The sequence below is a fragment of the Scyliorhinus canicula genome, chromosome 6, assembly GCF_902713615.1.
Source record: "Scyliorhinus canicula chromosome 6, sScyCan1.1, whole genome shotgun sequence".
NCBI lineage: Eukaryota > Metazoa > Chordata > Chondrichthyes > Carcharhiniformes > Scyliorhinidae > Scyliorhinus > Scyliorhinus canicula.
Genome location: NC_052151.1, coordinates 144304630 through 144330926, shown reverse-complemented (window position 1 = coordinate 144330926; position 26297 = coordinate 144304630). Strand labels below are relative to the sequence as shown.

Genomic DNA, 26297 nt, shown 5'->3' with positions numbered 1-26297 from the left:
GCGCCACAACTCAATTCTCCGCAGACCGCCAGTCGGGGTATGCGCCGACTCTCCAGCCCAGGCCGTCGCGCTGATTCTTCGGCCCGCATGGGCCGAGTGGCCTTCACAAAAAATCCGAGTCCCGCTGGCACCGTTCTAACATCCTCTGTGTCGGCGGGACCTCAGCGTTGAAGGGTCCGGTGGCGGCCTGTGGGAGGTCCGACCTCGGGGAGCGGCCGACCCCGGTAAGGGGCCCTCTGTAGTGGCCTGGCCCGCGATCGGGGCCCACCAATCGGCGGGCCGGCCTCTCTGGCTGGGGGCCTCCTTTCCTCCACGCCGGCTCCTGTAGCCCTGCGCCATTTGGCGTCGGGGCCGGCTCGGGGAAGGCGGCCACTGCTCATGCGCTAGGTGGCGCCGGCCCAACTGTGCAAGTGCGGTCCCCACGACGCTGGGCTCACGCCGGGATCGGCAACGGGAGCGGCGTGGGCCACTCCAGCGCCATGCTAGCCCCCTGTGGGCCAGAGAGTGGGGTTCCGGAACGGGCGCCAGAGTAAAACACTCATGTTTTTGCGCCGACGTTGACACTTAGCCACTCGATTGAAGAGTCCTGCCCTCAGTCTGGGAATTAAACATTGAAGGATACAGGATGTGTGAAAAAGCTAAGAGAGAGGAAACGGGGAGGTGGAGGAGCTTTACTTACCAGAGTTAACATAATGGCAGTAGAAAAAAAAGTAACGCAGCCATCGATAAAACAAAAATACAGTGCACTCATGAAAAAAGATTAAAATGACCATTCTACTGAGCGTGTCCTTAAGCTTAATATCACAAGCCTGGTGGAGAGGGTGAAGGAGGACCTGGTGCGATGGGATAGTCTCCCCTTGTTGTTGGCAGGTCAGGTGCAGGCAATAAAAATAAACATTCTGCCAAGGTTCATGTTTCTGTTCCAGTGTCTGTCTGTCTTTTTGCCAAAGTTATTCTTTCAAGGGATGGACAGGCTGCTCTCGTTGTTTATGTGGGCAAGGATGGTAGACAAGATAAGGAAGGTGGTGCTCCAAAGGGGGCAGCAGTCAGAGGATTTGGCACTTCTGAAATTGTTACATTGTTACTGGGCAGCGAATGCGGAGAAAGTGTGGGGCTGGAGTAGAGAGAGAGAGACGGAGGCTTTGTGGGTTCAGATGGAGCGGAGTTCTTATGAAGGGTCGGGGTTGCGTGCGCTGGCAACGCCGCCATTACCGTTCGCCCCGGAGAAGTACTCGGGTAGTCCTGTGGTGGCAGACACGCTGAAGATTGGGGGCAATTCCCATAGCACTTCAAGTTGAGGACAGGTTCGAGGGAAAGGATGATCCGGCTGTTTGAAAGGGTGGAGGATAGCTACAAGCCAATCATGTCCATATGTTCTGGTCTTGTCCAAAGTTGAATAAATTTTGGGGTTCGGCTTTCAGCATCATGTCTGAGGTTCTGCACGTGGAATTGGAGCAGGGTCTCCTGGAGGCCATATTCAAGAGTGTCAGACCTGCCGGAGTCGCAGACGGGTATGGGGTAGATGTCTTAGACTTTGCCTCATTGATCGCTCGGAGGTAGGTCCTGTTAGGTTGGAGGTCAGCTTCTTCCACCTGTACCTTGGTGTGGCTGGGGAATCTAATGGGTAAGGTGAAATTTGCTCTGAGAGGGGCAGCAGAGGCATTCCACCAGAGATGGGGTTTATTTGTCTTACATTTTGGGGATCTGATTGCTGTCAAGGGGTGGGGGGTGCGGGGGGTGAGATTTGTGGGTGCTGTTGTGCAAAAATGTTAAAATGTTAAAAATTTGAATAAAAATATTTTTCAAAAAAAAAATCATTCTAAAGACTACCTAATAATCATAGGGAGTTTGAGGAAGGAACATACAAGTACATTATGGAAATAAGCATAAAATAATTGTAAGGGATTTCAACTAAATAATTCAATTGATTGAAATCTCTTCAATCTCTGGTTTGGTTCCTTTTATCTCCATTCTTTGTTTGGGTCTTGTTTCCAATGGATCAGAGGCAGCCAAACACATTGGAAGGAAATGGAAGAGAATGGGATGATCCTGGCCAAACAAACATGAAAACAGAAAATATTGGACAATGTCAGCAGGTCTGACAGCATCTGTGGAGAGAGAAGGGAGCTAATGATTTGTGTCTGGATGACTCTTTGTCAAAGCTGGAGAGAACTGGAAATAGGGTCAGATTTATACTGTAGTGGGGGAAGGGGGCGGGGGGGGGGGGGTGTAGTGCCCCTGGGCTGGATAAAAGGCCAGAGATAGGTGGAGATTGACAAAGATGTAGTGGACAGAAATACAGTGGGAATGTAAATGGAGGTGATTAAGGCTAAGATGGCGGCACATTAAGAGATCAGAATGTTTGAATGGCAAAACAAAGGTGTCAAAGGGCAACTAGGAACAGGGAACAGATGGCCCAGGTTGGGTGGGGCAGGGGGTGAGGGAATGGTGGGGGAGAAACAGATCGATCGAAGAAATGAAAATAAATTGATGGAACTAAAAATGGGGTGAAGGTGAGGAAAGAATTTACAGTTTGAAGATGTTGAATTCAAGTCCGGAAGACAGCAGCATGCCTCATCAGAAGATGAGGCACGGTCCCTTTAAATTGCGGTGGGCTTCACTGGAACACTGCAGAAGGTCAAGGATGAACATGTGGACATGAGAGCAGGACAGCAAGTAGAAATGGCAAGTGACAGGAAGGTCTGGGTCCCGTTTGCGGATGGACCGGAGATGTTCTGTAAAGCGCTCACCCGGTCTGCATTTAAACACAGAACACCTCGCAATGTGCTGTTTTATTGGGGTGGGATCCACTTAAAACTGGTATGGGACCAGAGTCAGGCAAACTGTAAAACTAAGGTTGCAGGTAGGGCTTTAAACTAACGGGCAGCATTGGATATGGATGAACATATAGAACATAGAACATACAGTGCAGAACGAGGCCATTTGTCCCATCAGGTCTGCACCGACCCACTTAAGCGCTCACTTCCATCCTATCCCCATAACCCATTAACCCCATCTAACCTTTTTGGACACTAAGGGCAATTTAGCATGGCCAATCCACCTAACCTGCACATCTTTGGACTGTGGGAGGAAACCGGAGCACCTGGAGGAAACCCACGCAGACATGGGGAGAACTGCAGAGTCCGCATAGACAGTGACCCAGCGGGGAATCGAACCTGGGACCCTGGTGCTGTGAAGCCACAGTGCTGTCCACTTGTGCTACCGTGCTGCCCATGAAGGGAGGATCAGAAATCCAAAGAGAAAATTCAAGACAACAGACAGCAGAATGATGTGGCCAACAAAAAACAGAATAGAACAGGAAGGGACAGAGAGTCCAACAGTAATCGTACACCAATAGGAAAGGTCCACGCAGGGAATGGTTGGAAAAAACAAGGCTCTTTATCTAAATGTACAAGGTATCTGCAATAAAATAGATGACCCAGGAGCACAAATAGAGATAAATGGTTAAAATCTAATTGCCGTTACAGACACTTGGTTAGAAGGTGACCAAGGTAGAGAAATAAATATTCAAGAGAGCACAATGTATCAAAAAAGACAGGCAGAATGGAAAAGGTGGAGGGGGTAACCCTGATAGTAAAAGATGACAGAAGGACATTAGCAAGAAAGGATCTTGGTTTGGAAGATCAGAAAGTAGAATCAGTAAGGGTGGAGCTTAGGAATAGCAAGAGTCAGAAAACGCTGGTGGAATTAGTTTATAGGCCGCCTAATAATATTGGAAAGAGCATTAAACAAGAAATTATTGGAGCATGTAGCAAAGACAATTACATTTGTGGAAATGAACCAATATATAGAACGAACCAATCAAATTGACAAAATTGGTCTGGAAGATGAGTTTGCAGAATGCTTTTGTCACAGTTCCCTGGAGCAACATGTTATAGAACAAAGGATACCACTATTTTAGATCTAGTATTTTATAATGAGGTATGATTAATTAGTAATTTCATAGCAAAATAGCCGCTGGAAAATAGTGATGAGAATACAACTGATTTTGATATTAAGTTTAGAAGTGACATGTTTCGATCACAAGCAAAAATACTAAACTTAAACAAAGCCAATTATATAGGAATGAGAAGAAAAAGGGTGGCAGCGTCTAAATTTATGTCTAGCAAGTGCAAATGAACCATATTATGAGTTCGACTGATTACCTTCAATTGGTGACCTAATATGAGTCTTTAAAATTATGAAAGATTTTGACAGAAGTGTTTTCACTTGTGGGAAGAGAGTAAATATGAAGATAGTCATCAAAAAACAAAAACAAATGGAGATTTCTTGAGAAACCTCCATGCCATAGAGGTGAGAATGTGCAACTCTCTAAAACAAGAATTAATTGAGGTGAATGGCATTGATGGAAGTATTGCAAACTGTGAGGAGGGTAGCGCAAAACTTCAAAACGTCAAACAAGTTGGTGGAGTAGGCAAATAGATGGCAGATGGAAGTTCAATGTGAAGAAGTGTGAGGTGATGTATTTTGGTTGGAAGAACACAGAGAGACAACAATTTTAAAGAGGTACAAGAGCAGAGGAACCTGGGGGTGCATATGTTCATAGATCATTGAAGGTATAGGATAGGTGGAGAGAGCAGTTAATAAAGCATATTGCATTCTGGACTTTATTAATAGGAGCATAGTGTACAAGAGCAAGGAAGTTATGCTGAATTTATACAAAGCACGAATTAGACTTCAGCTGGAATAGTATGTACAGTTTTGGGCGCCACACTATGGGAAGGATGCAGAAGTGGTTTACAGGAATGGTTGCAGGGAGGAGAAACTTAAGTTATGAAGATATGACTGGAGAGGTTGGGACTGTTTTCCTTGATGGGAAGAAGGGAAAGAAGAGATTTGATAAAGATGTTCAAAATCCTGAGGTGGTTGGACAGAGTAGATAGGAGAAACTGTTCCTGCTCATAAAAGGATCAAGAACAAGAAGGGCAACTAGGGATGAGCAATAAATGCTGGCCTAATCAGCAATGCCCACATCCCGCAAATGAATAAAAAAAACAAGAGGACACAGGTTTAAGGTAATTTGCAAAAGAAGCAAATGTGATATGCGAATAAACTTTTCACCCAGCAAGTGGTTCGAGTCTGGAATGCACTGCCTGGAAGTGTGGTGGAGGCATTCAAGAGGGCATTATGCGACGACTTGTACAGAAACAATGCGCAGGCGTACGGGGAAAAGGCAGGGGAATGACACCAAGACATGATGCTCATTTGTGAAATGGTTTAGACACTACCGATCAAATGGCCTCCTTCTGCGCCAGAACAATTCCATGACAAGCGTCTGATGGAGAAGGGGGTTATTTAAAGTTAGATGCGAAAGAGTGGGAAACTGGAGTAGAACACAGGCATGTTGGACCAAATGGCCAGTTTCTGTGCTGTACATTTATGCAAGTCTATGTAATGCGTCCTGCAAACTCAAAAGAAGTGGAAATAAGTTTTTGTCCCCATTAAATCTCCTTTTAGATTTAGAAGTAAAGTAAGCATGCAATCAGAAATAGATATTCAGAAATCTAATCATTAAGCCAGTTATTGCTTAAAGCTTATTGTGTTAATTTAAATGCAAATAGATGAAAGCAACAGCAAATTCTGAGAGCAAAGATGAACACACAGTGTTCTGGTATAAACTTGGCACTGCCACTTCAGTCATAGAGCATTACAGTGGAAGAAATGAATATGCTCAAGTGAATTTAGCAAAACAAGGGAAAGAAAGATCATCAACATTAAGTGGTGCAATGCAGATTACAGAAAAGTTACACAAACTCATGAATTAAAAATAATGATGAAACTTCAGTGATTCTATCTTATTCAAATACAAATTATGTATTATTCAGAGCAACATTAATAAAGATTATAGGAATAGTTCTGGGTCGGTAAATAAAGACAGCAAACTGGCCCATGTAAAGAAATATTATAACATAAATTAATTAATTCAGAACTTCAAAATTACTGATTTGAAGCCTACCTTATTATATCTATTACTTTCTGTACAGCATCTTGGATGACAGCCTTGGGGGATATGTCTTGAGGTTTTCCAGCAACTAGCAGCATCTGCTGCATCATATCGAGAGGTTGTCCATCTAGAACCATAGTAACCGCAAGGTTGTGCAGTTTACTGCTCTCAGATCTTGAAAGATCATAAAGCTGATAGTATTTTTTGAATAGGCCCTGAAAAAAGAAAATCACGCTATTTAGTTCAATAAGTTTTAGAAATTGAAGAGCATTCTGTTATGAGTCTTGCACCAAAAACATTAACATGTTTTAACCAGGAGCTGGTGAACTTGCTGTACATTTCCAACATTTTCTTTTTTCCTTCAGCTTCCAAAACTTTATGTTTGTATTACCATGACAGGCAAAAGTTTTCCACAAAAGTCTTGTTATTCTGCAAATTTTGAGTTAATGAAAAAAATTGCATTTATATGGCATCTTTCATGATCGCTGGTGTCTCAAAGTGCTTCATGGTTAATCAAGTACCGTTGAAGTGTAATCACGGCAACAATGTAGGATGGGGGAAGATACCAATCTGTTTTTGGCGATTAATGTTGGCCAGAAAACCAAGAGAATTCACACATTCAACAAACCGTGGCATGGGCTGTTCATCGTTCAAGCATGAGGAATCTCAGTTGCAGCTGGTGGGATATAGACTTAGTTAGATGTGGCTCGTCTTTTTGAACGACGGCACATGCAATAGTGCACTGCAGTATTGCCCTGAAGTGTTAATATGGATTAAATCTTTGGAATAGACCTTGAATCTATGATCTTCTGACTCAGATTTCTTTCCCTAAAAAACATTAAATGAACCAGGTGGGTTTTTACAACAATCAATGGCAATTGCCATTACTGAGACCAGTTTTATATTCCAGATTTCTTTAACTGAATTAAAATTTCAACAGCTACATGTTGGATTTGAACCCATGTCTCCAGAGCATTATCCTCAGTGTCTGGATTACTAATCCAGTGACAGTACCACTATGCCAGCATCTACCCTGAGATGCAATATTCTCGTAACGACAGGTTCCATACAAATGTGGGAGCTGGCTGTTCCCCTTGTGAATGGCAATGACCACATCTGCAGCAAGTGTTGGTTGCTGGAAGAACTCCGGCTCAGAGTTGATGATCTGGAATATGAGTTTCAAACACTGCGGCACATCCGGGAGGGGGAGAGTTACCTGGACACTTTGTTTCAGGAGGCAGTCACACCTGGGAGATTAAGTAATTCACATTCAGTAAGTGATCAGGGACTTCAGAGTGTGACTGTTAGTGAGGCAGGCAGGGGGAACCTGAGTTCAGGAGTGCAGGAGCCTCAGCCCTTGACCAACAGGTATGAGACTCTTGCTCCCTGTATGGGTGAGGAAAAGGGCTCTGGACAGGATGAGCCAGCTGACCACGGTACCATGGTGCAGAAGGCCATTCAAGAGGGGGGAGTAAAAAGACAAGTAGTTGTTATAGGGGATTCTATAATTAGGGGGACAGATAGTATCCTATGCAAGCCGGATCGGGAGTCTCGCATGGTGTGTTGCCTGCCCGGTGCCAGGGTGCAGGACATCTCTGACCGGCTTGAAAGGATATTGGAGCGGGAGGGGGAGGATTCAGTTGTTGTGGTCCATGTTGGGACTAACAACATAGGTAAAGCTAGGGTGGAGGACCTGTTCGGGGACTATCAAGCACTAGGAAGAAAATTGAAATACAGGTCCTCAAGGGTCATAATCTCCGGATTACTGCCCGAGCCACGTGCCAATTGGCATAGGGACAAGAAAATTAGGGAAGTAAACATGTGGCTAAGGGATTGGTGTGGGAAAGAGGGATTCCACTTCATGGGACATTGGCATCAGTTTTGGAACCGGGGGGATCTGTACCGTTGGGACGGTCTACACCTGAACCGATCTGGAACCAGTGTTCTAGCGAAGAGGATAAATAGGGTGGTCAGTAGGACTTTAAACTTCTGAGTTGGGGGGAAGGGAAAGTGAAAGCGACAGGGAGCATGGAGTTAAATGGCAAGATACGCAGGAGGATAACATGTAGGCAGGTGGATTTAAGCTTGAGGCAGACTAGGAATTCAACAAAAAGGAAGGATAACTTTGGACATCTTAGGACTTCCAATATCTGTAATGATACGAAAGTTAGCATTAAGGCACTTTACCTGAATGCTCGAGCATTTGTAACAAAGTAGACGAACTAATGGCACAGATCATCGTGAATGATTATGATGTGGTAGGCATCACAGAGACATGGCTGCAGGGGGTTCAGGACTGGCAGTTAAACATCCAAGGATATACAACCTATCGAAAAGACAGGGAGGTGGGCCGAGGGGGTGGGGTTGCCTTGTTAGTTAAGAACAAAATTAAATCTATGGCACTAAACGACATAGGGTCGGATGATGTGGAGTCTGTGTGGGTAGAATTGAGGAACCACAAAGGCAAAAAAACCATAATGGGAGTTATGTACAGACCTCCTAACAGTGGTCAGGACCAGGGGCGCAACATGTACCGGGAAATAGAAAAGGCATGTCAGAAAGACAAGGTCACGGTGATCATGGGGGACTTCAATATGCAGGTGGATTGGGTAAATAACGTAGCCAGTGGATCCAAAGAAAAGGAATTCATGGAATGCTTACAAGATGGCTTTTTGGAACAGCTTGTCATGGAGCCCACAAGGGAGCAGGCTATTCTGGACCTAGTGCTATGTAATGAACCAGACTTTATAAAAGATCTTAAAGTAAGGGAACACTTAGGAAGCAGTGATCATAATATGGTTGAGTTCAGTCTGCAGTTTGAAAGAGAGAAGGCAAAATCGGATGTAATGGTGTTACAGTTAAATAAAGGTAATTACGAGGGCATGAGAGAGGAACTGGCGAAAATCGACTGGAAGCAGACCCTAGTGGGGAAGACAGCAGAGCAAAAATGGCAGGAGTTTGTATGCATAATTGAGGACACTGTACAGAGGTTCATCCCCAAGAAAAGAAAGATTACCCGGGGAGGGATTAGACAGCCATGGCTGACAAAGGAGGTCAGGAAATGTATCAAAGAAAAAGAGAGATCCTATAAAGCGGCCAAAAGCACTGGGAAATCAGAAGATTGGGAAGGCTACAAAAACAAACAGAGGTTAACAAAGAGACAAATAAGGAAGGAGAGGATCAAATATGAAGGCAGGCTAGCCAGTAATATAAGAAATGATAGTAAAAGTTTCTTTCAATACATAAGAAACAAACGACAGGCCAAAGTAGACATTGGGCCAATTCAAACTGATTCCGGAAGGCTAGTGATGGGAGACGAGGAAATGGCTGGAGAACTTAATAAGTACTTTGCGTCTGTCTTCACAGTGGAAGACATGAGTAATATCCCAAAAATTATAGAGGGTCAGGGGGCTGAGTTGAGTATGGTTGCCATTACAAAAGAGATGGTGCTAAAAAAGCTAAAAGGTCTTAAAATTGACAAATCTCCTGGCCCCTAGAGTTCTGAGGGAGGTGGCTGAAGAAATAGCGGAAGCGTTGGTTGAGATCTTTCAAAAATCACTGGAGTCAGGGAAAGTCCCGAACGATTGGAAGATCGCTGTTGTAACCCCCTTGTTCAAGAAAGGATCAAGACAAAAGATGGAAAATTATAGGCCAATTAGCCTAACCTCGGTTGTTGGTAAAATTCTAGAATCGATCGTTAAGGATGAGATTTCTAAATTCTTGGAAGAGCAGGGTCGGATTAGAACAAGTCAACATGGATTTAGTAAGGGGAGGTCGTGCCTGACGAACCTGTTAGAATTCTTTGAGGAGGTGACAAGTAGGTTAGACCAGGGAAACCCAGTGGATGTGGTCTATCTGGATTTCCAAAAGGCCTTTGATAACGTGCCACACAGGAGGCTGCTGAGTAAGGTGAGGGCCCATGGTGTTCGAGGTGAGCTACTGGCATGGGTTGAGGATTGGCTGTCTGACAGAAGGCAGAGAGTTGGGATAAAAGGTTCTTTTTCGGAATGGCAGCCGGTGACCAGCGGTGTCCCACAGGGTTCAGTGTTGGGGCCGCAGCTGTTCACCATATATATTAATGATCTGGATGAAGGGACTGGGGGAATTCTAGCGAAGTTTGCCGATGATACAAAGTTAGGTGGTCAGGCAGGTAGTGCTGAGGAAGTGGGGAGGCTGCAGAAGGATCTAGACAGTTTGGGAGAGTGGTGCAGGAAATGGCTGATGCAATTCAACGTGAGAAAATGTGAGGTCTTGCACTTTGGAAAAAAGAATCCAAGCATAGACTACTTTCTAAACGGTGAGAAAATTCATAATGCCAAAGTACAAAGGGATCTGGGAGTGCTAGTCGAGGATTCCCTAAAGGTAAACATGCAGGTTGAATCTGTGATTAAGAAAGCGAATGCAATGTTGTCATTTATCTCAAGAGGGTTGGAATATAAAAGCAGCGATGTGCTACTGAGCCTTTATAAGGCTCTGGTTAGGCCCCATTTGGAGTACTGTGTCCAGTTTTGGGCCCCACATTTCAGGAAGGACATACTGGCACTGGAGCGTGTCCAGCGGAGATTCACACGGATGATCCCTGGAATGGCGGGTCTAACATATGATGAGCGGCTGAGGATCCTGGGATTGTATTCATTGGAGTTTAGAAGGTTAAGGGGAGATCTAATAGAAACTTACAAGATAATACATGGCTTAGAAAGGGTGGACGCAAAGAAACTGTTTCCGTTTGGCGAGGAGACGAGGATCCGTGGGCACAGCCTTAGAATTAGAGGGGGTAAATTCAGGACAGAAATGCGGAGACATTTCTTCAGCCAGAGAGCTGTGGGCCTGTGGAATTCATTGCCGCGGAGTGCAGTGGAGGCCGGGACGCTAAATGGCTTCAAGGCAGAGATAGATAAATTCTTGATGTCGCGAGGAATTAAGAGCTACGGGGAGAATGCTGGTAGGTGGAGTTGAAATGCCCATCAGCCATGATTGAATGGCGGAGTGGACTCGATGGGCCGAATGGCCTTACTTCCACTCCTATGTCTTATGGTCTAAATAGCAAGGATATTTAAGAATACGAGACTTTAAACTAGCTTGAAGAAGAAGAAAGATTATAACCAAGGTGAAATGATTTGTTGTGGAATTGAAGAAAATTGTAGAATGGATTTGGCTGAAGGCACTTTTCGTTCCTCAGGTCAGGGCGGCTATATTGTTTGTAAAGCAACTCACCCTTACTGCACCTGACACGAAGAATGATGTTTGCAGATATGAAAATCATTTGGTTGCCAAGCACAACTAGCCTTCACTTTATGTACACAAAGCAATGATTAAAGAGTTTGCCTTGTAGATGTCATATAATCACTTTTTATGGAAGATGCACATTGTGCAGTTGGTTGTGAAGGACAAGATTAGCTTTACCTGGTTGCTGGCCTTCAGGGAGTGTACAAAGCTGTGGTTGAGTGTTTCTAGATGAGCAAGTGATTGCTGTAGATGAGTCAAAGTGTCTTCATAGCTGACTTGGGAATTTGAAGCAGGTGGGATGCTGCCTTCTGAAGTCTTTTTCCGCTGCTTCTCACTGGTCTGTTTGATTGCTTTCATCGCTCTTTTAGTAATCTCCAACCTAGCTTGAACATTCAGCTGAAATGAAAGAGAGAGTCCATTTCAAGGATGTGTACTGAATCAAAAACAGGAGAGGAAGGAAGCATATTAAAGACAATGTTGCCTACATTAGCAAGTGGTGCACAGAAATCCTCTCTCTTTCTCTCGACCCATACAAAGCTTCAAAAAACGTGTACATCATTCAAGAAGGAAAAAAAAGAAATACAAGGTGAAAATTAGAATTAAAAATTAGTGTTAAATCTCCTTGGTTTTCCTTTGGCTTTTAGAGTTCACAACAAGAACAGGGGGATGAAATGGAAATTTGAAATGATCATAAAACACTGCGCAAGTTAATTTCAATGCTTCAGTTTATTTTTGCACACTGGATGATGGTACGTAACTGCACTTGTTTACACTACCAATTCACACAAAATTTTTCGTGGTTTAGTGTATATCCATAATAAAGGTATCAGAGAATATTTTACAATTGAATGCATACCAGTACCACTCCAAATGGGATAAAACCAGCAAGTCTCCAGATTCTTGAAAACCCAGACCCTAATTCTGCATTGTGCCTCCTTTTGTATAACAATTGAAGCTGAGTCAATGCCTCAGACAACCAGTTTAATTACCATCTCCTTTCTGTTGGGTATTCTAATGTCGGTAAGGAGGTTACAGCTTTACTCTGAAAATCAATACCATTGCCAAATGGAGAGTTAAGCAAGATAATGTTGTGAATTAGAGTGGTGTTGCAAGTGGGGAGCTTATTTTGTTCCATCAATACAAAAAAGCATTTTTGCACTACTGAAAGTTTATTGTGAAATGACTCCCCATTATTCCACATACTGAACTTCCAGAACGCTTTGCAGGAATTGCGACTTATTAGGTCTGAAGTTCAGATCAGAGTTCCTAATGTATCTATGATATGGACTCAGATTTCTTGGTAATTATTTTTCCCTTTGACTTCAAGGTTTGGATGCTGGATAATATGAAATCAATATGCAATTAATTCTGGATAGGCACACCATCCTACCCATCTTTGAAATGCTATATATCCAAGTATATCATCATCTAGATTATAAAAGTGGCCACTTAGATGAGGTTCCAGAAAGTTCCAAGTATGCCTTCAAGACAAAAAATTGAAAAGAAGATTATACTCGAAAATGGCTTCTATAAAATATGATAAATAATTATCCAGTTTCACACTAAAAGCTCATGCTTTTCTGGTCAAAGCTATTCTTGATTCATAAGGCAATCAGGGGTTATGGGGAGAAGGTAGGAGAATGGGGATGAGAAAATATCAGCCATGATTGAAAAGCGGAGCAGACTCGATGGGCGAAATGGCCGAATTCTACTCCTGTCTATGGTCTTCTGGTCTAAGTAATATTCTATGAGCCAAGATGCTAACATGAATTCTTCCTTGTACTTGGTCTTCCAATCATAAGGGGCTTAGATGCTGGTGTTTGAAATGCTTAAAGGACAATATCTAGATAATAACAAGAACTGAAAAGAGAACCTTCCTTAACAAGTACAACCATTGATTGTCAGCTATTATCTTTCTGTGGAGAGTTTTCAAAGGAACTGTGTCCATTTTAAAGCAAAGTGAAATAAGTCTCAATCTGCAGCTAATGCTGCAGCAACAATATGTTATTTTGCTTTCTTCCATCGACTCCCCAATTTTCCTTCATTGTGCCGTACTCATTTTTCACACGATAGTCATCAATTTCTTTATAACTGTGCCTGGAACAGTAGGAGGAAGAGTTGGGAGAGGGTATGGAGGAGGGGTTCTGGTGTGAGGTGCTCTGGAGGGTGAATGCCTCCACCTCGTGTGCGAGGTTGGGGCTGATACAGCTGAAGGTGGTGTATAGAGCACACCTTACAAGGGCAAGGGTGAGCCGGCTCTTTGAGGGGGTAGAAGATATGTGTGAACGTTGCGGGGCGGGCCCCGCAAACCACGTTCATATGTTTTGGTCCAAAGCTGGAGGGTTACTGGAAGGAGGTTTTTAGAGTAATCTCTAAAGTGGTGCACATGAAACTGGAATCGGGCCCTCAGGAGGCCATATTCGGGGTGTCAGACATGCCAGGATTGGAAACGGGTGCGGAGGCAGATGTTGCAACATTTGCCTCATTGATTGCCCAAAGGCGGATCCTATTAGGGTGGAGATCAACCTCTCCACCCTGTGCCCTGGCGTGGCGGGGGGACCTGCTGGAATTCTTGACGCTTGAGAAGGTCAAATTTGAACTGAGGGGAAGGATGGAGGGGGTTTACAATTCATGGGCGTTATTCATTATCACTTTCGAGAATTGCGGGGTAGCCGGGAGGGGGGAACTGTCTGTATTAATGGAGATTATGGGTGATTCCCTGATTCCTTTTTGTCATTTGCTTTTGCGAACATGCGGGCTAATGTTTGGGGGTTTGGTGGGAGGATGGGATCGTTGTTATTGATATGGGGATTGACATTACATTTGTTATTGATTATTGTTTATTGTAGGGTGTAAATGTGGGTGAAAATGTGAAAAAGAGGAGAATAAAAATATTTTTTTAAAAATTGTGCCTGGGACGAAAGAGACAGGAGGTCTTATTAAGCACAGTAAGAAAGTTGATACAAAGGATTTTCGTAAAATCACATTAATCTTGTTTGACAAACAAGTCATGATAATAATGTTACTAGTTTAGTCTATGAAGAGACCTCATGCTGGATTGGTTTGCACATCTGTTGCAATGTTAAAATAGTTAAACAATCATAGAATCCCTGTACAGGAGGCCATTCAGCCCATCACGTCTGAACCAGCCTTGGAAAGAGCACCCTACTTAAGGCCATTATCCTCCACCCTATCCCCGTAACTCAACCTTACCTTTTGGACACTAAGGGCAATTTAGCACGGCCAATCCACCTAACCTGCACTTCACTGGACTGTGGGGAGAAACGGGAGCATCTGGAGGAAATCCATGCAGTTAAGGAGAGAACGTGTAAACTCCACACAGTCAGTCACCCGAGGCTGGAATTGAACCCGGATCCCTGGAACTGTGAGGCAGCAGTGCTAACTACTGTGTTCAGTAACATTCAGAAATGTACAATTATTGTCATTAATAATTTTGTCCAGATCTCCTAACCAAGAAAAGCTCATAAGAGAAATGATCCAAAACCACTTTCCTTAAAGATATATTTCATCTAAACATCAATACCTTGTGTTAATTGCCCAGCTGCGCAACAAAGACATGAAATAAGCCATTATTATTTTGTTTTATGGGATTTCTTTCTTGCCCTAATAGAGTGGTGATGGCAATGCTAAGAAACTGACCAGAAGTGTTCCTGTGTCAGAAGCTTGACAAGCTGAAAGTATATTGTTGAGGGGAATAATATTATTCAATAGAAATATCCTTGCAATTCAATCTGCCCTGCATAAAATATGGTCTATGTGCTAACAATTGTTAACACATCAATAAGACCTTGAGTGTTAATGCAGAGTCAAACCTTCTGTGATTTCAGCGTACTGACGTGTATTTTCAGGCCATTCTAAAATTGTATTTCTGGCCGTTACAGGCTGGCTGAAAGGTCAATTCTCCTGCAGTCAACACAAGATGACCTCATTAACAAAAGAGCCATTTACTTCTGTTATCACTGTCATGAGTTACTAAAGCCAATTCTGTTCCTCCCTTGGGGAATTTTGGTGCTTCTGGTTGTGTGGATAGTGCTGAATATTCTATGGTTGCAAATGGAAGAGGTAAGAAATGTTGTCCATATTTTTCAAATATTTTGTGGGTAAAATTGTTCAATGACAGTGGAGCAAAGAGGCCAACAGCAATTTGATTGTCTGTTTTACATCAGTCCCCATTTTCATTGAAGTCAACTTCACCATCTATCTTTCAATACATTGATGCGAATAGTGACATTATGAAAGGAGAAAGTTTAAAACTATTCTTTGACGATGATTTCATAGAGACTGCCAATAATGCAACTATACCTTTCAAAATGTAGTCTGACTACATTTGTGAAACTCGTATCATCCTTAATAAACTGCTGTTATCTGCAGCTAGCCAATACTCACTTGTTCATTAAAAAAATCTTTCTGAATGTAGAAGAATATTCTTTAGAATATTTAAGAAATGACACTAGCATTCAGTATTTTGATAATAAATATTTGCTCCAGATATGGGTGTTGAGGACCCATTAATATTCAAGATGATGTCTCGGTAGGGTTAAGCTGAGTTTAAATATTGCCTCCCCCACTCTACATAACAGGACTGGAATTCTAAAAGAATGTTTCAGGTTCTTACATTTGGGGAAATGTTGTATATGTTTGATTAGTTATGGACAATACCTGCTGCACTTAAATTCATTATTATGTGCTGGAACATCCATGGGAATAGGATGCTAGTGCGCAGTTTTATAATGGTGGAAAACAATTAGATGATAATAGCTTGAGGTTTTATGCAGTGGCTGGTGTGTTGAAATATTTCAGGGTTGCATGGTGCAACTCTGAAAATACATCACTGAATGATTTGGTCGGTAGATTTTGTATAGGATCTTTCCAGGGGCATTATCCTGATAGTTCATGTAATTTAATAATTTCTGCAACTACTCTCAATTTTTTGTGGGCAGTCATGTAATCTTCACCAGTTTGGTCAGCCTCTTAAAAGTTCTGTTTTCGTGGCATGCTCTATGCAAAAACAATGTACACTGAAGGCTCACTGTTAATAATCACTACAGTATACAATCAACCATTAGAAAACTCAAGTGCTATATGGTTACTGGGAGCTGTTGATAGTGCAATCCCTTTACCACTATAATAATTATTTTTTTTTTTTTTTTTTTTTTTTTTTTTTTTTTTTTTTTAATAATTTAGATTACCCAATTATTTTTTCCAATTAAGGGGCAATTTAGTGTGGCCAATCCACCTACTCTGCACATTTTTGGGTTGTGGGGGCGAAACCCACGCAGACACGGGGAGAATGTACAAACTCCACACAGACAGTGACCCAGAGCCGGGATCGAACCTGGGACCTCAGCGCCGTGAGGCGGTTGTGCTAACCACTAGGCCACCGTGCTGCCCCACTATAATAATTATATAATTATTTTTATTGTTTTCTTGCACTTCATTGAGCGAATTTATGCACCTGTCAGTAATGTGGTAATTAAATAATTAGAGAGCAATTCATCACTGCAGGGATCATTCTGGGAAAACATGGAACTGCTATTCATCAATTCAACTTGGTTTTACACATCTGACTGTACTGACATCAAAACAGAATTTTGTAAATCGTTCTTTCAACGTTACATGTGGTATAATTAAACAATCATGCATGGCACTCATTCAGTGCAGTACATGCACTGACATTGCACTCCAAGTGTAGGCTGAACACTATACTTGTAATGCTTCGACTGGGAATTGTTCAGTGTTTGGCTGCAGATAGAAAATAAAGCACTGAAACTGTACCCAAAGGAATCCGTCACAAATATCATTTTATTCGCATCGCATGCAACATCACCAAAAAAAACGTATTTGAGGAATCGCATCTCCGAGAGCACAACCAGATATAAGAAATAATCGTCCAGATTTTGTGGTAGCAATAACAGCGAAATCTTCCATAGAAATCTCAAAGTTACTGTCAGTGATTCTAAGGCCTGGATTTTCACTGACAGGATGGGGAGCTCGAGTTGAAATTTCCCAAGTTCACCACACCCAGCTCAGTAGAAAGGCCGCCGAATTACATGATCTTCACATTGGGGGTGCAGCATAGAGGCAGCGCACCAGCCCCAGAAGCAGATCAGAGATGGCCAAAGGGAAAGCCGAATGCCAAAGTGGACTGGTTAAAAGTATTACGGGCCAGGGTTTCGAGAACCCCAAAGTGTATCATGGAGTTCACCTGACCCACAACTTTTAATAGATTGTGGTTATGGGGAGCACGAGGGCCCACTCTACAGGTTTTATGCAACAGAGATCTAAAGTACTTTTAAAACAAAACAATGCTTATTATATGAATCCAGTTAACATTTTATAAACACACAGTAAACATCTTTTTATAATAATAATCTTTATTAGTGTCACAAGTAGGCTTACATTAACACTGCAATGAAGTTACTGTGAAAAGCCCTGAGTCACCACATTCCGGCGCCTGCTCGGGTAGACAGAGGGAGAATGCAAAATGTCCAATTCACCTAACAGTACGTCTTTCGGGACTTGTGGGAGGAAACCAGAGCACCCGGAGGAAACCCACGCAGACACGGGGAGAACATGCAGACTCTGCACAGACAGTGACCCAGCGGGGAATCAAACCTGGGACCCTGGCGCTGTGAAGCCACAGTGCAAGCCACTTGTGCTACTGTGCTTCCCAGAAACCCTTCATAAGGAACCCTTGGGTAGTGTGAACAAATAGCTATTGAAACGGCCAGAACAGAGTTTCTTTAACTCTCAATGACATGGTCTGTCTGTTTTACCACTCCCCAATATTTAAGGGCATGGGCCAGGATTTTCCCACGATCGGCGGGGCGGCCCGTACCTGCGGCAAAGAGTGGCATGAACCACTCCGGTGTTGGGCCACCCGGAGATGCGGAATCCTCCGCACTTCAGGGAGGCTCGGCCGGCGGGATTGACGCCCAGCCAACCGCCGCTAAAGGGCCTCGGCCGGCCGCCGCGAGTTGGCGCATACGCAGGATGGCCAGCGTGTTCTGGCGAATGCGCAAAACCGCTGGCGTATTTCCTTCGCATGCGTAGGGGGTTTCTTCTCCGCGTCCATCGCGGAGCCTTACAGAGGCCGGCGTGGAGGGAGTGTCCACACAGCACAGGCCTGCCCACAGATGGGCTCCGATAGCGGGCCAGGCCATGGTGAGGGCCTTCCCCCCCGCGCCAAAACTCGGATGGACCTTATCTATTTCACGGCGGCAGGGCTCGCTGAAAACGGGTGGCCGCTCGGCCCAGCCCTGCCCCAAAACCGGTGCCGGAGAATTCGGCAGCCGGCATCGGAGCGGCGGGGCGGGATTAACGCCCCCCCCCCCCCCCCGGCGATTCTCCCACCCAACGGGGGGGGGGGGGGGGTTGGAGAATCCCGCCCATGGAATTTAAATAATTTCAGATCACGACCGTATCCCACTTCAAGAGCCCTTACATTTACTCCACAAAATTGCGACTCCCACATGGCAGGTTAAGGCCCTTGCAACAGCCAAAATGGGGTTGATTTGAACTCAGCACTGAATTCAGAATGGCTCTGAGAGTTAGAATTTCCCTCCTATGTGAATCACATCCTGGCACCTTTCCTGTCCGGCAAACATTGGATCTATCAGAAATGGGGACGGGATTTTAGGACTGGATCTTGCCTGCCATTTTAGAAACTCTGCATAGTTTTCATGACTCCACATCTACATTTACCCACATGGTGCTCTGCTGAAGGCCCCTGGATTACAATCAAGTAGAAATCACTGAACAGTGATTTATTTTTTAGCTATTAACCTTGCCGTAAAAACTTATAAGTCAATTACACTTGGTTGAATAGGATTTGTTTTGATTTATTAGCACGTATACTCAGGTACAGTGAAAAGTATTGTTCTGCATATAGTCCAGACAGATCGTTCCAAAGATGAAAAAACATTGGACACACAATGTAAATACACAGACATCAGGTGAACGGAGTGTAACACTACTCAGTGGAGATGATGTGTGAAGAGATCAGTTCAGTCCACAAGAGGCACATTCAGAAGTCTAGGAAGCTGTTTTTGAACCATTCGTGCATGTTCTCAGACTTTTGTATCTCCTGCCTGATGGAAGAGTTGGAAGAGACAATAACCCGAGTGGGAGGGGTCTCTGATAATGCTGTCCGCTTTCCCAAGGCAGCGGGAGGTGCAGACAGAGTCAATTCTGCGTGATGAACTGGGCTGTTAGAATCATAGAATAGAAACATAGAATATACAGAGCAGGAGGCCATTCAGCCCATCAAGTCTACACCAGCCCCCAAAGGAGCACCCTACCCAAGCCCACACCTCCATCCTATTCCTGTAACCCAGCAACCCTACCTAAAGTTTGGACACCACGGAGAAATTTATCGTGGCCAATCCACCTAACCCACACATCTTTAGACTGTGGTGAAACCCTGAGCACCCAGAGGAAACCCACACTGACTCAGGGAGAACGTGCAGACTCCGCACAGACAGTGACCCAGCCGGGAATCAAACCTGGGTCCCTGGCGCTGTGAAGCAATCGTGCTAACCACTGTGCAACTTTTGAAACCGTGTTCACGACTCTCTAGTTTCTTAGGTCTTGGGCGGAGCAGTTGACATACCAAGCTGTGATCTAGCCAGATAGGATGATTTCTATGGTGCAGCTATAAAAATTGGTGAGAATCAATGTTGACATGCTAAATTCCTTTCTTTCCTAAGTATAGGCGCTGTTGTGCTTTCTTGGTTGTAGCGTCAACGTGGGTGGACCAGGACAGATTGTTGGTGATGTGCACACCCAGGAATTTGAAGCTGTCAAACATTTTCACTTCGGCACCATTAATGCAGACAGCAGTGTGAGCGATACTTTGCTTCCTGAAGCCAATGATCATCTTCTTAGTTTTGCTGATGTTGAGAGAGAGATTGTTATCGTTGCACCATGCCACTAGGTTCGTTATCTCCCTCGTTGTTCGAGATCAGACTCATTGTGGTCATGTCATCAGCAAACTTGTAGATGGAGTTGCAGCCAAATTTTGCCACACAGTCATGTTTGTATAGGGAATACAGAAGGGGGCCAATATGCAGCCTTGCGGGGCCCCAGTATTGAGGACTATCGTGGAGGCTGTGTTGTTGTTAATCCTCACTGATTGTGGTCTATGTGTCAGGAAGTTGAGGATCCAGTTGCAGAGGGAGTAGCCAAGTCCTAGGTTTGGGAGTTTTGATGTGAGCTTGGCTAGGATCGTGATGTTTTTAAGTGTGCTAAATTCATAATTGGCAGCTCAATAGCCCATGCCTGAAAAATATTATATATGTGGAATTGTCAAATTTCTCCATTTAATCAAAAAAAGCCCCTAAGTGGACCAGAAAACAATGAGGAAAGAGAGGGGAATAAAACACACGAAAGAGAGGGAAAGAGAGAGAACTGCAGTCTCCCTCCATTTAAATATTATTTTCTATTCTTCCTGTCAAAAGTAGGCAACCTCACATTTTCCCACATTATACTACATATCCCAAATTTTTGCCCACTCACTTAACTCATCTATATCCCTTGGCACATTTGCCAAGACTTTCGGGTCCTGCCAATGTAGGTTTTCCCACGGCATATCTGGCAACCTATTTAAATCCCCGATGACTGGGGTGGGACTGGAAGATCCTGCCAATGGAAGGGGCCAGAAAATCCCACCATTTCTTTCCTCCTCGCAACTTGTTTTCCTATCTAATATCAGCAGCAAATTTGGCTACAATAAAGTTGTTCTCTTCATCCAAGGCATTATGACAGAAAGTAAATAGTTGAGGCCCCAGCACTGATCCCTGTGGTATTCCCCTCATTGCAGTTTGCCATTCTGAAAATGGCCCATTTATCCAGACTCTCTTTTCCAGTTAGTTAGCCAGTTGTCTAACCATGCTAATATATCACGCCAACACAATAAGCTCTTATCTTGTGTCGTAACTTTATATGTGACACGTTATCAAATGCCTTTGGAAATTCAAATACTTCAAATTCATTTACTGGCCCCCCTTTATCCACCCTGCCTGTTACATCCTCAAATAACTTGTTAAACATGATTTCCCATTCACAAAAACTATGTTGACTCTACCTGATTGCATTATGATTTTCCAAATGTCCTGTTACAAATAAATAAATAATCGCTTATTGTCACAAGTAGGCTTCAATGAAGTTACTGCGAAAAGCCCCTAGTCACCACATTCCGGCGCCTATTTGAGGAGGCCGGTACGGGAATTTAACCCGCTCTGCTGGCCTTGTTGTTCATTACAAGTCAGTTGTTTAGCCCACTGTGCTAAACCAGCCCATAATTACCTCTAGAATCATATATTCTAGTATTTTCCTAATTACAGGCATTTGGTTAACACTCTACTGGTTTCCTGCTTTTTCTGCATCTTTTCTGTACATTTGGAGTACTGTGTACAATCTGGGCACCCATCCTGGGAAGAAAATTAGAAACATGGGAAAAATACAATGAAAATTTACTGGAATTACATTAGTAAGAACAAATCATGATTCAGACAAAAGGTGCAAAGGTATGGAACTTTACATAGATCAAGAGAAGGTTGAGGGATATTGCAGAAAGATGTTTCAAGATTATGAAAATGTTCTGAGAGTGAAAATAATGAATTGTCAGTTTCATTGTTTGGTAGTTTTCTTTAACGAGAGGGCACAGAATCCGGATTGTCAAATTAAAAATGCTGGAAGAGTAGCTGCACTCAAACAGCTATTAAGACACACAATATTTTGCTAAAAATGTCTGTTGAAGAAGAGACTCACATTATTTTAGAAGAAAACAGACTCACATTATTTTAGATAGAAACAAAGGGGGCATAAAAACATCCACGAGGAAAAGCAGAGATGGAATGAAAATAGAGACCTCCTGTAGAACAGCTAATAGCAAATGGACCGTAATTTCAGATGCAGTGAAGTCAGATTCAGCCAAGTTCATAGATGAACCCAAAAAGCATTTTGTAAAAGTGAGACGGCAACACAAAATCAAAAGAGTTTAAAACAAATGAGCTTGTGGGATTATGTGGTTTTCATTGTTATCAGGCTGTGCACACGTTCACCCTGTCCAAAGGCAAACTTAAATGTAGATTTAATTAACTTTTCCTCCCAAAACAAATAATTCCCATTACCTTGTTCACTGAATTAGCAGAAAAGGTGATGTCATCTATCAATCCAATAATATTTTCAGGGAAAAGCCTGTCGAAATATTTTGCACATGTATCATAGGCATGCAGCCATTCAGTTATATCCTGTGGTGGTTTTTTAATGAGCTGGAAATCGCCAGTCCAGAAAAGTTTATGAAGCCACGTAGCATAGATGAGGTTTGATGAAAGCATGGTGCTATCTTTCCCAGGAATTTTAGGTGCCAGTTTGGAAAGTGATAAGACATTATGGCTGGTAAGAACTGGTTCCAAAGATTCCAAAGGATCAAAGTCTCCATCTGTCAGCTTCTTATAGTTAAGATCTAATGTAGAAAAACAGAAAATAAAATCAGTGTACAAAGGAAACAAAAATTAGAAACAAATCTTTTGCAACATCTCACTTTGAATTAAGAGACTGTTTGCACTGTGACCAAATTGATAAAAGAAAAAAGAATTAAAATTGATATGGTTCTCGTACGGACAGGTAACTTCTGGAGATATTTGAAGTCCATGTGTCGACTCAGAGGTCACACAAGATTTCAGGTTTTAACACTTTTACTTGTTAAAAAAAAAACAAACTTAAAGCAACATTGTCTAAATGGTTTTCAGTAGGCAACTTATACTCCAGATTTCAGAAAAGATCCCACAATCTCCCATCACGGTTATACTTTACTCTGTCCTTTAAATGGACACTTCAGTTTCCAAGAACCCGTCTAAAACTATTCTCAGTCACTGATGGCTTCATAGAATCATAGAATTTATAGTGCAGGAGGAGGCCATTCGGCCCAACGAGTCTGCACCAGTCCTTTGGAAAGAGCACCCTACCGAAGCCCATACCTCCACTCTATACCCACACCTCCACCCTATCCCCGTAACCCCATTAACCTTTTTTGGACACTAAGGGCAAATTTAGCATTGCCAATCCACCTAACCCGCACATCTTTGGACTGTGGGAGGAAACCGGAGCACCCGGTTAAAACTAAGCAGACACGGAGAGAACGTGCAGACTCTGCACAGACAGTGACCCAAGCCGGGAATCGAACCTGGGACCCTGAAGCTGTGAAGCAACTGTGCTAACCACTGTGCTACCATGCTTCGTCCTTTTCCAGTCGAGTAACTCCTAATCCCCGAGCTGACTCTCAGGGTTGAATCCTCTCAAGGTATTGGGGATATCGCCTGCTGGTTGGCAAGCCGGCAAGAGATTGGTGTTGCCTCTTTTCAGGAAGGTCCACTGAACCACAAGACAATCAAGCAGTGGCAAGGCCAATGGAATGCTTTCTCAAATGTACAGAATTCTATTAACTGAAAGGTTGCTTTTTCAACATACATATATATATATATATATAAACCATGTTCCATATCCTTTTGTCTAACATCGCCCTATCTTACATTAGAATTGGTAGGACATAGACATTGCCATACTCATTGCACATTTCCAACCAGGTAGCTTGAGAAGTCTTCGACAAAGCCTGTTGTTTCCAAGCAATGCATCCCACCAAGATAGAATAAAAGACAGCCCAATCCTGTACTTTATAGAACTCAAAAATAGAATGTAGATGACTGCGAATTTAATGAACTCAACCTGACAACATATGGTTAATGGACTTTACTATGTGGAGTTCAGTACACCTTTCATTTCTATTCTGCAAATTGATAACTATATTTTGCAATGCAACTATTTGTTGCTGAAATGATCATAAATTATTTTTATTAATTCAAAATTTATTTTTATTTGACTGATTGTTCATAGCTATGTCATGAATTATTATTTATTTTGTTTGTACAAACATCACAATTCAGAATTTGCTACCATAATGATTTTTCAATAAACCATTTATCTATCTATTTAACCCATCCCAGGTTTGAGGCAAGTTCTCAGCTGTGCCTGCTCATGGCAACACTCAGAAACTGGGTTCCTCACGGCTCCAGCCTAAAGCTTAGAACATAGAACGATACAGCGCAGTACAGGCCCTTCGGCCCTCGATGTTGCACCGACATGGAAAAAAAACTAAAGGCCATCTAACCTACACTATGCCCTTATCATCCATATGTTTATCCAATAAATTTTTAAATGCCCTCAATGTTGGCGAGTTCACTACTGTTGCAGGTAGGGCATTCCACGGCCTCACCACTCTTTGCGTAAAAAACCCACCTCTGACCTCTGTCCTATATCTATTACCCCTCAATTTAAGGCTATGTCCCCTCGTGCTAGCCACTTCCATCCGCGGGAGAAGGCTCTCGCTGTCCACCCTATCTAACCCTCTGATCATTTTGTATGCCTCTATTAAGTCACCTCTTAACCTTCTTCTCTCTAACTAAAACAGCCTCAAGTCCCTCAGCCTTTCCTCATAAGATTTTCCCTCCATACCAGTCAACATCCTGGTAAATCTCCTCTGCACCCGTTCCAAAGCTTCCACGTCCTTCCTATAATGAGGCGACCAGAACTGTACGCAATACTCCAAATGCGGCCGTACTAGAGTTTTGTACAACTGCAACATGACCTCATGGCTCCGGAACTCAATCCCTCTACCAATAAAGGCCAACACACCATAGGCCTTCTTCACAACCCTATCAACCTGGGTGGCAACTTTCAGGGATCTATGTACATGGACACCGAGATCCCTCTGCTCATCCACACTACCAAGAATTTTACCATTAGCCAAATATTCCGCATTCCTGTTATTCTTTCCAAAGTGAATCACCTCACACTTCTCCACATTAAACTCCATTTGCCACCTCTCAGCCCAGCTCTGCAGCTTATCTATGTCCCTCTGTAACCTGCAACATCCTTCCGCACTGTCTACAACTCCACCGACTTTAGTGTCATCTGCAAATTTACTCACCCATCCTTCTGCGCCCTCCTCTAGGTCATTTATAAAAATGACATACAGCAATGGCCCCAGAACAGATCCTTGTGGTACTCCACTCGTAACTGAAAAAGGAATTCTGAGACGGTTTGGCCCCAAGACACGCAGTGTGCAGGCCACTGCCATCTGGACAAGCTTTACAATTATGAAGCAACCCCCCTAAGCAATGGCTCCACTGCCTCGTGGATGCTTCGGGAGATTTGAGAACAGGGCGTAAACTCCTACAACTCCTACGACCAAGCCGGTGCCAAACATAATGCTTTGTGTTCCTTTGGACTCAACTGGGAAGGTTGAGACAGGACCTTGGTGCGTGGACCAGGCTGTCCATAAATTTTGCTCAGGCAGATTTTGCTCAGAGAAACTAGAGGACAATCTAGTTTCTCTGCAGAGCATTAAAACAACGGTCAGTAGTTATTAGTGATATGCCCAATTTGATTGGTGTAGAGAATGGGTGGGACAGATCATCGGGTCCCACTGGTCGGCCATTTACCATTTCAAGTCAGGCAGCCCTCAACGAGTAAGGCGCTAACATGCCACAGCCCATCTGCTCAATGGATGTTTGGAACTTAAGAATATCTGTCAATAAATGACCCAATTCACTGCACCAAGCAAACAAACCACTGGCTCAGCCACATTCATAGATGGGTGACAATTATACCCAAAGAACTTGTGTGTGGTGAAGTGGCCACTGGGTCATGACCTCCTGATTACCTATACCTACACAACAAGGACACCTACATGTGAGGTATGAAGATGACGGACACTGGCAACAGGGAAATAGTCACTGGCAGTTGTAACCCCTGGAGGCTGGCTGTTTGGAAGGGCATTGGGAGAGGTGAGCAGAAATGAAAAGCTCAGCTGGCTGAAAAGGCGACCCAGAGAAAACAAAGGCCAGTAAATTGCCCACCTTCATAGTTTGCGGTCTTCCGCTGCAGCAAATGCAGCAGGGACAGTCATGTCAATGTCGGAATGGGGCTCCTGAGCCACACCAGGCGATGCTTAACACAGAACTGACCACCATGGTGCAAAACATCATCTTACGAGATGGAAGGCTGCCACCATTCCAAGTTTGGC

At 43.4% G+C, this 26297-nt stretch overlaps 1 protein-coding gene across 2 annotated transcripts in view; it reads right to left on the bottom strand.

Annotated features, from left to right (window-relative positions):
* nbas (NBAS subunit of NRZ tethering complex) overlaps window positions 1-26297 on the bottom strand; it is a 339860-nt gene that overhangs the window by 64390 nt on the left and 249173 nt on the right. For both annotated transcript variants that reach the window (XM_038800239.1, XM_038800240.1), the window contains exons 44-46: window positions 22345-22679; window positions 11369-11587; window positions 5978-6180 (exon numbers count right to left, since the gene is read on the bottom strand). In XM_038800239.1, coding sequence (XP_038656167.1) covers window positions 5978-6180; window positions 11369-11587; window positions 22345-22679 — 757 coding nt within the window. The remainder of the gene's footprint in view (window positions 1-5977; window positions 6181-11368; window positions 11588-22344; window positions 22680-26297) is intronic.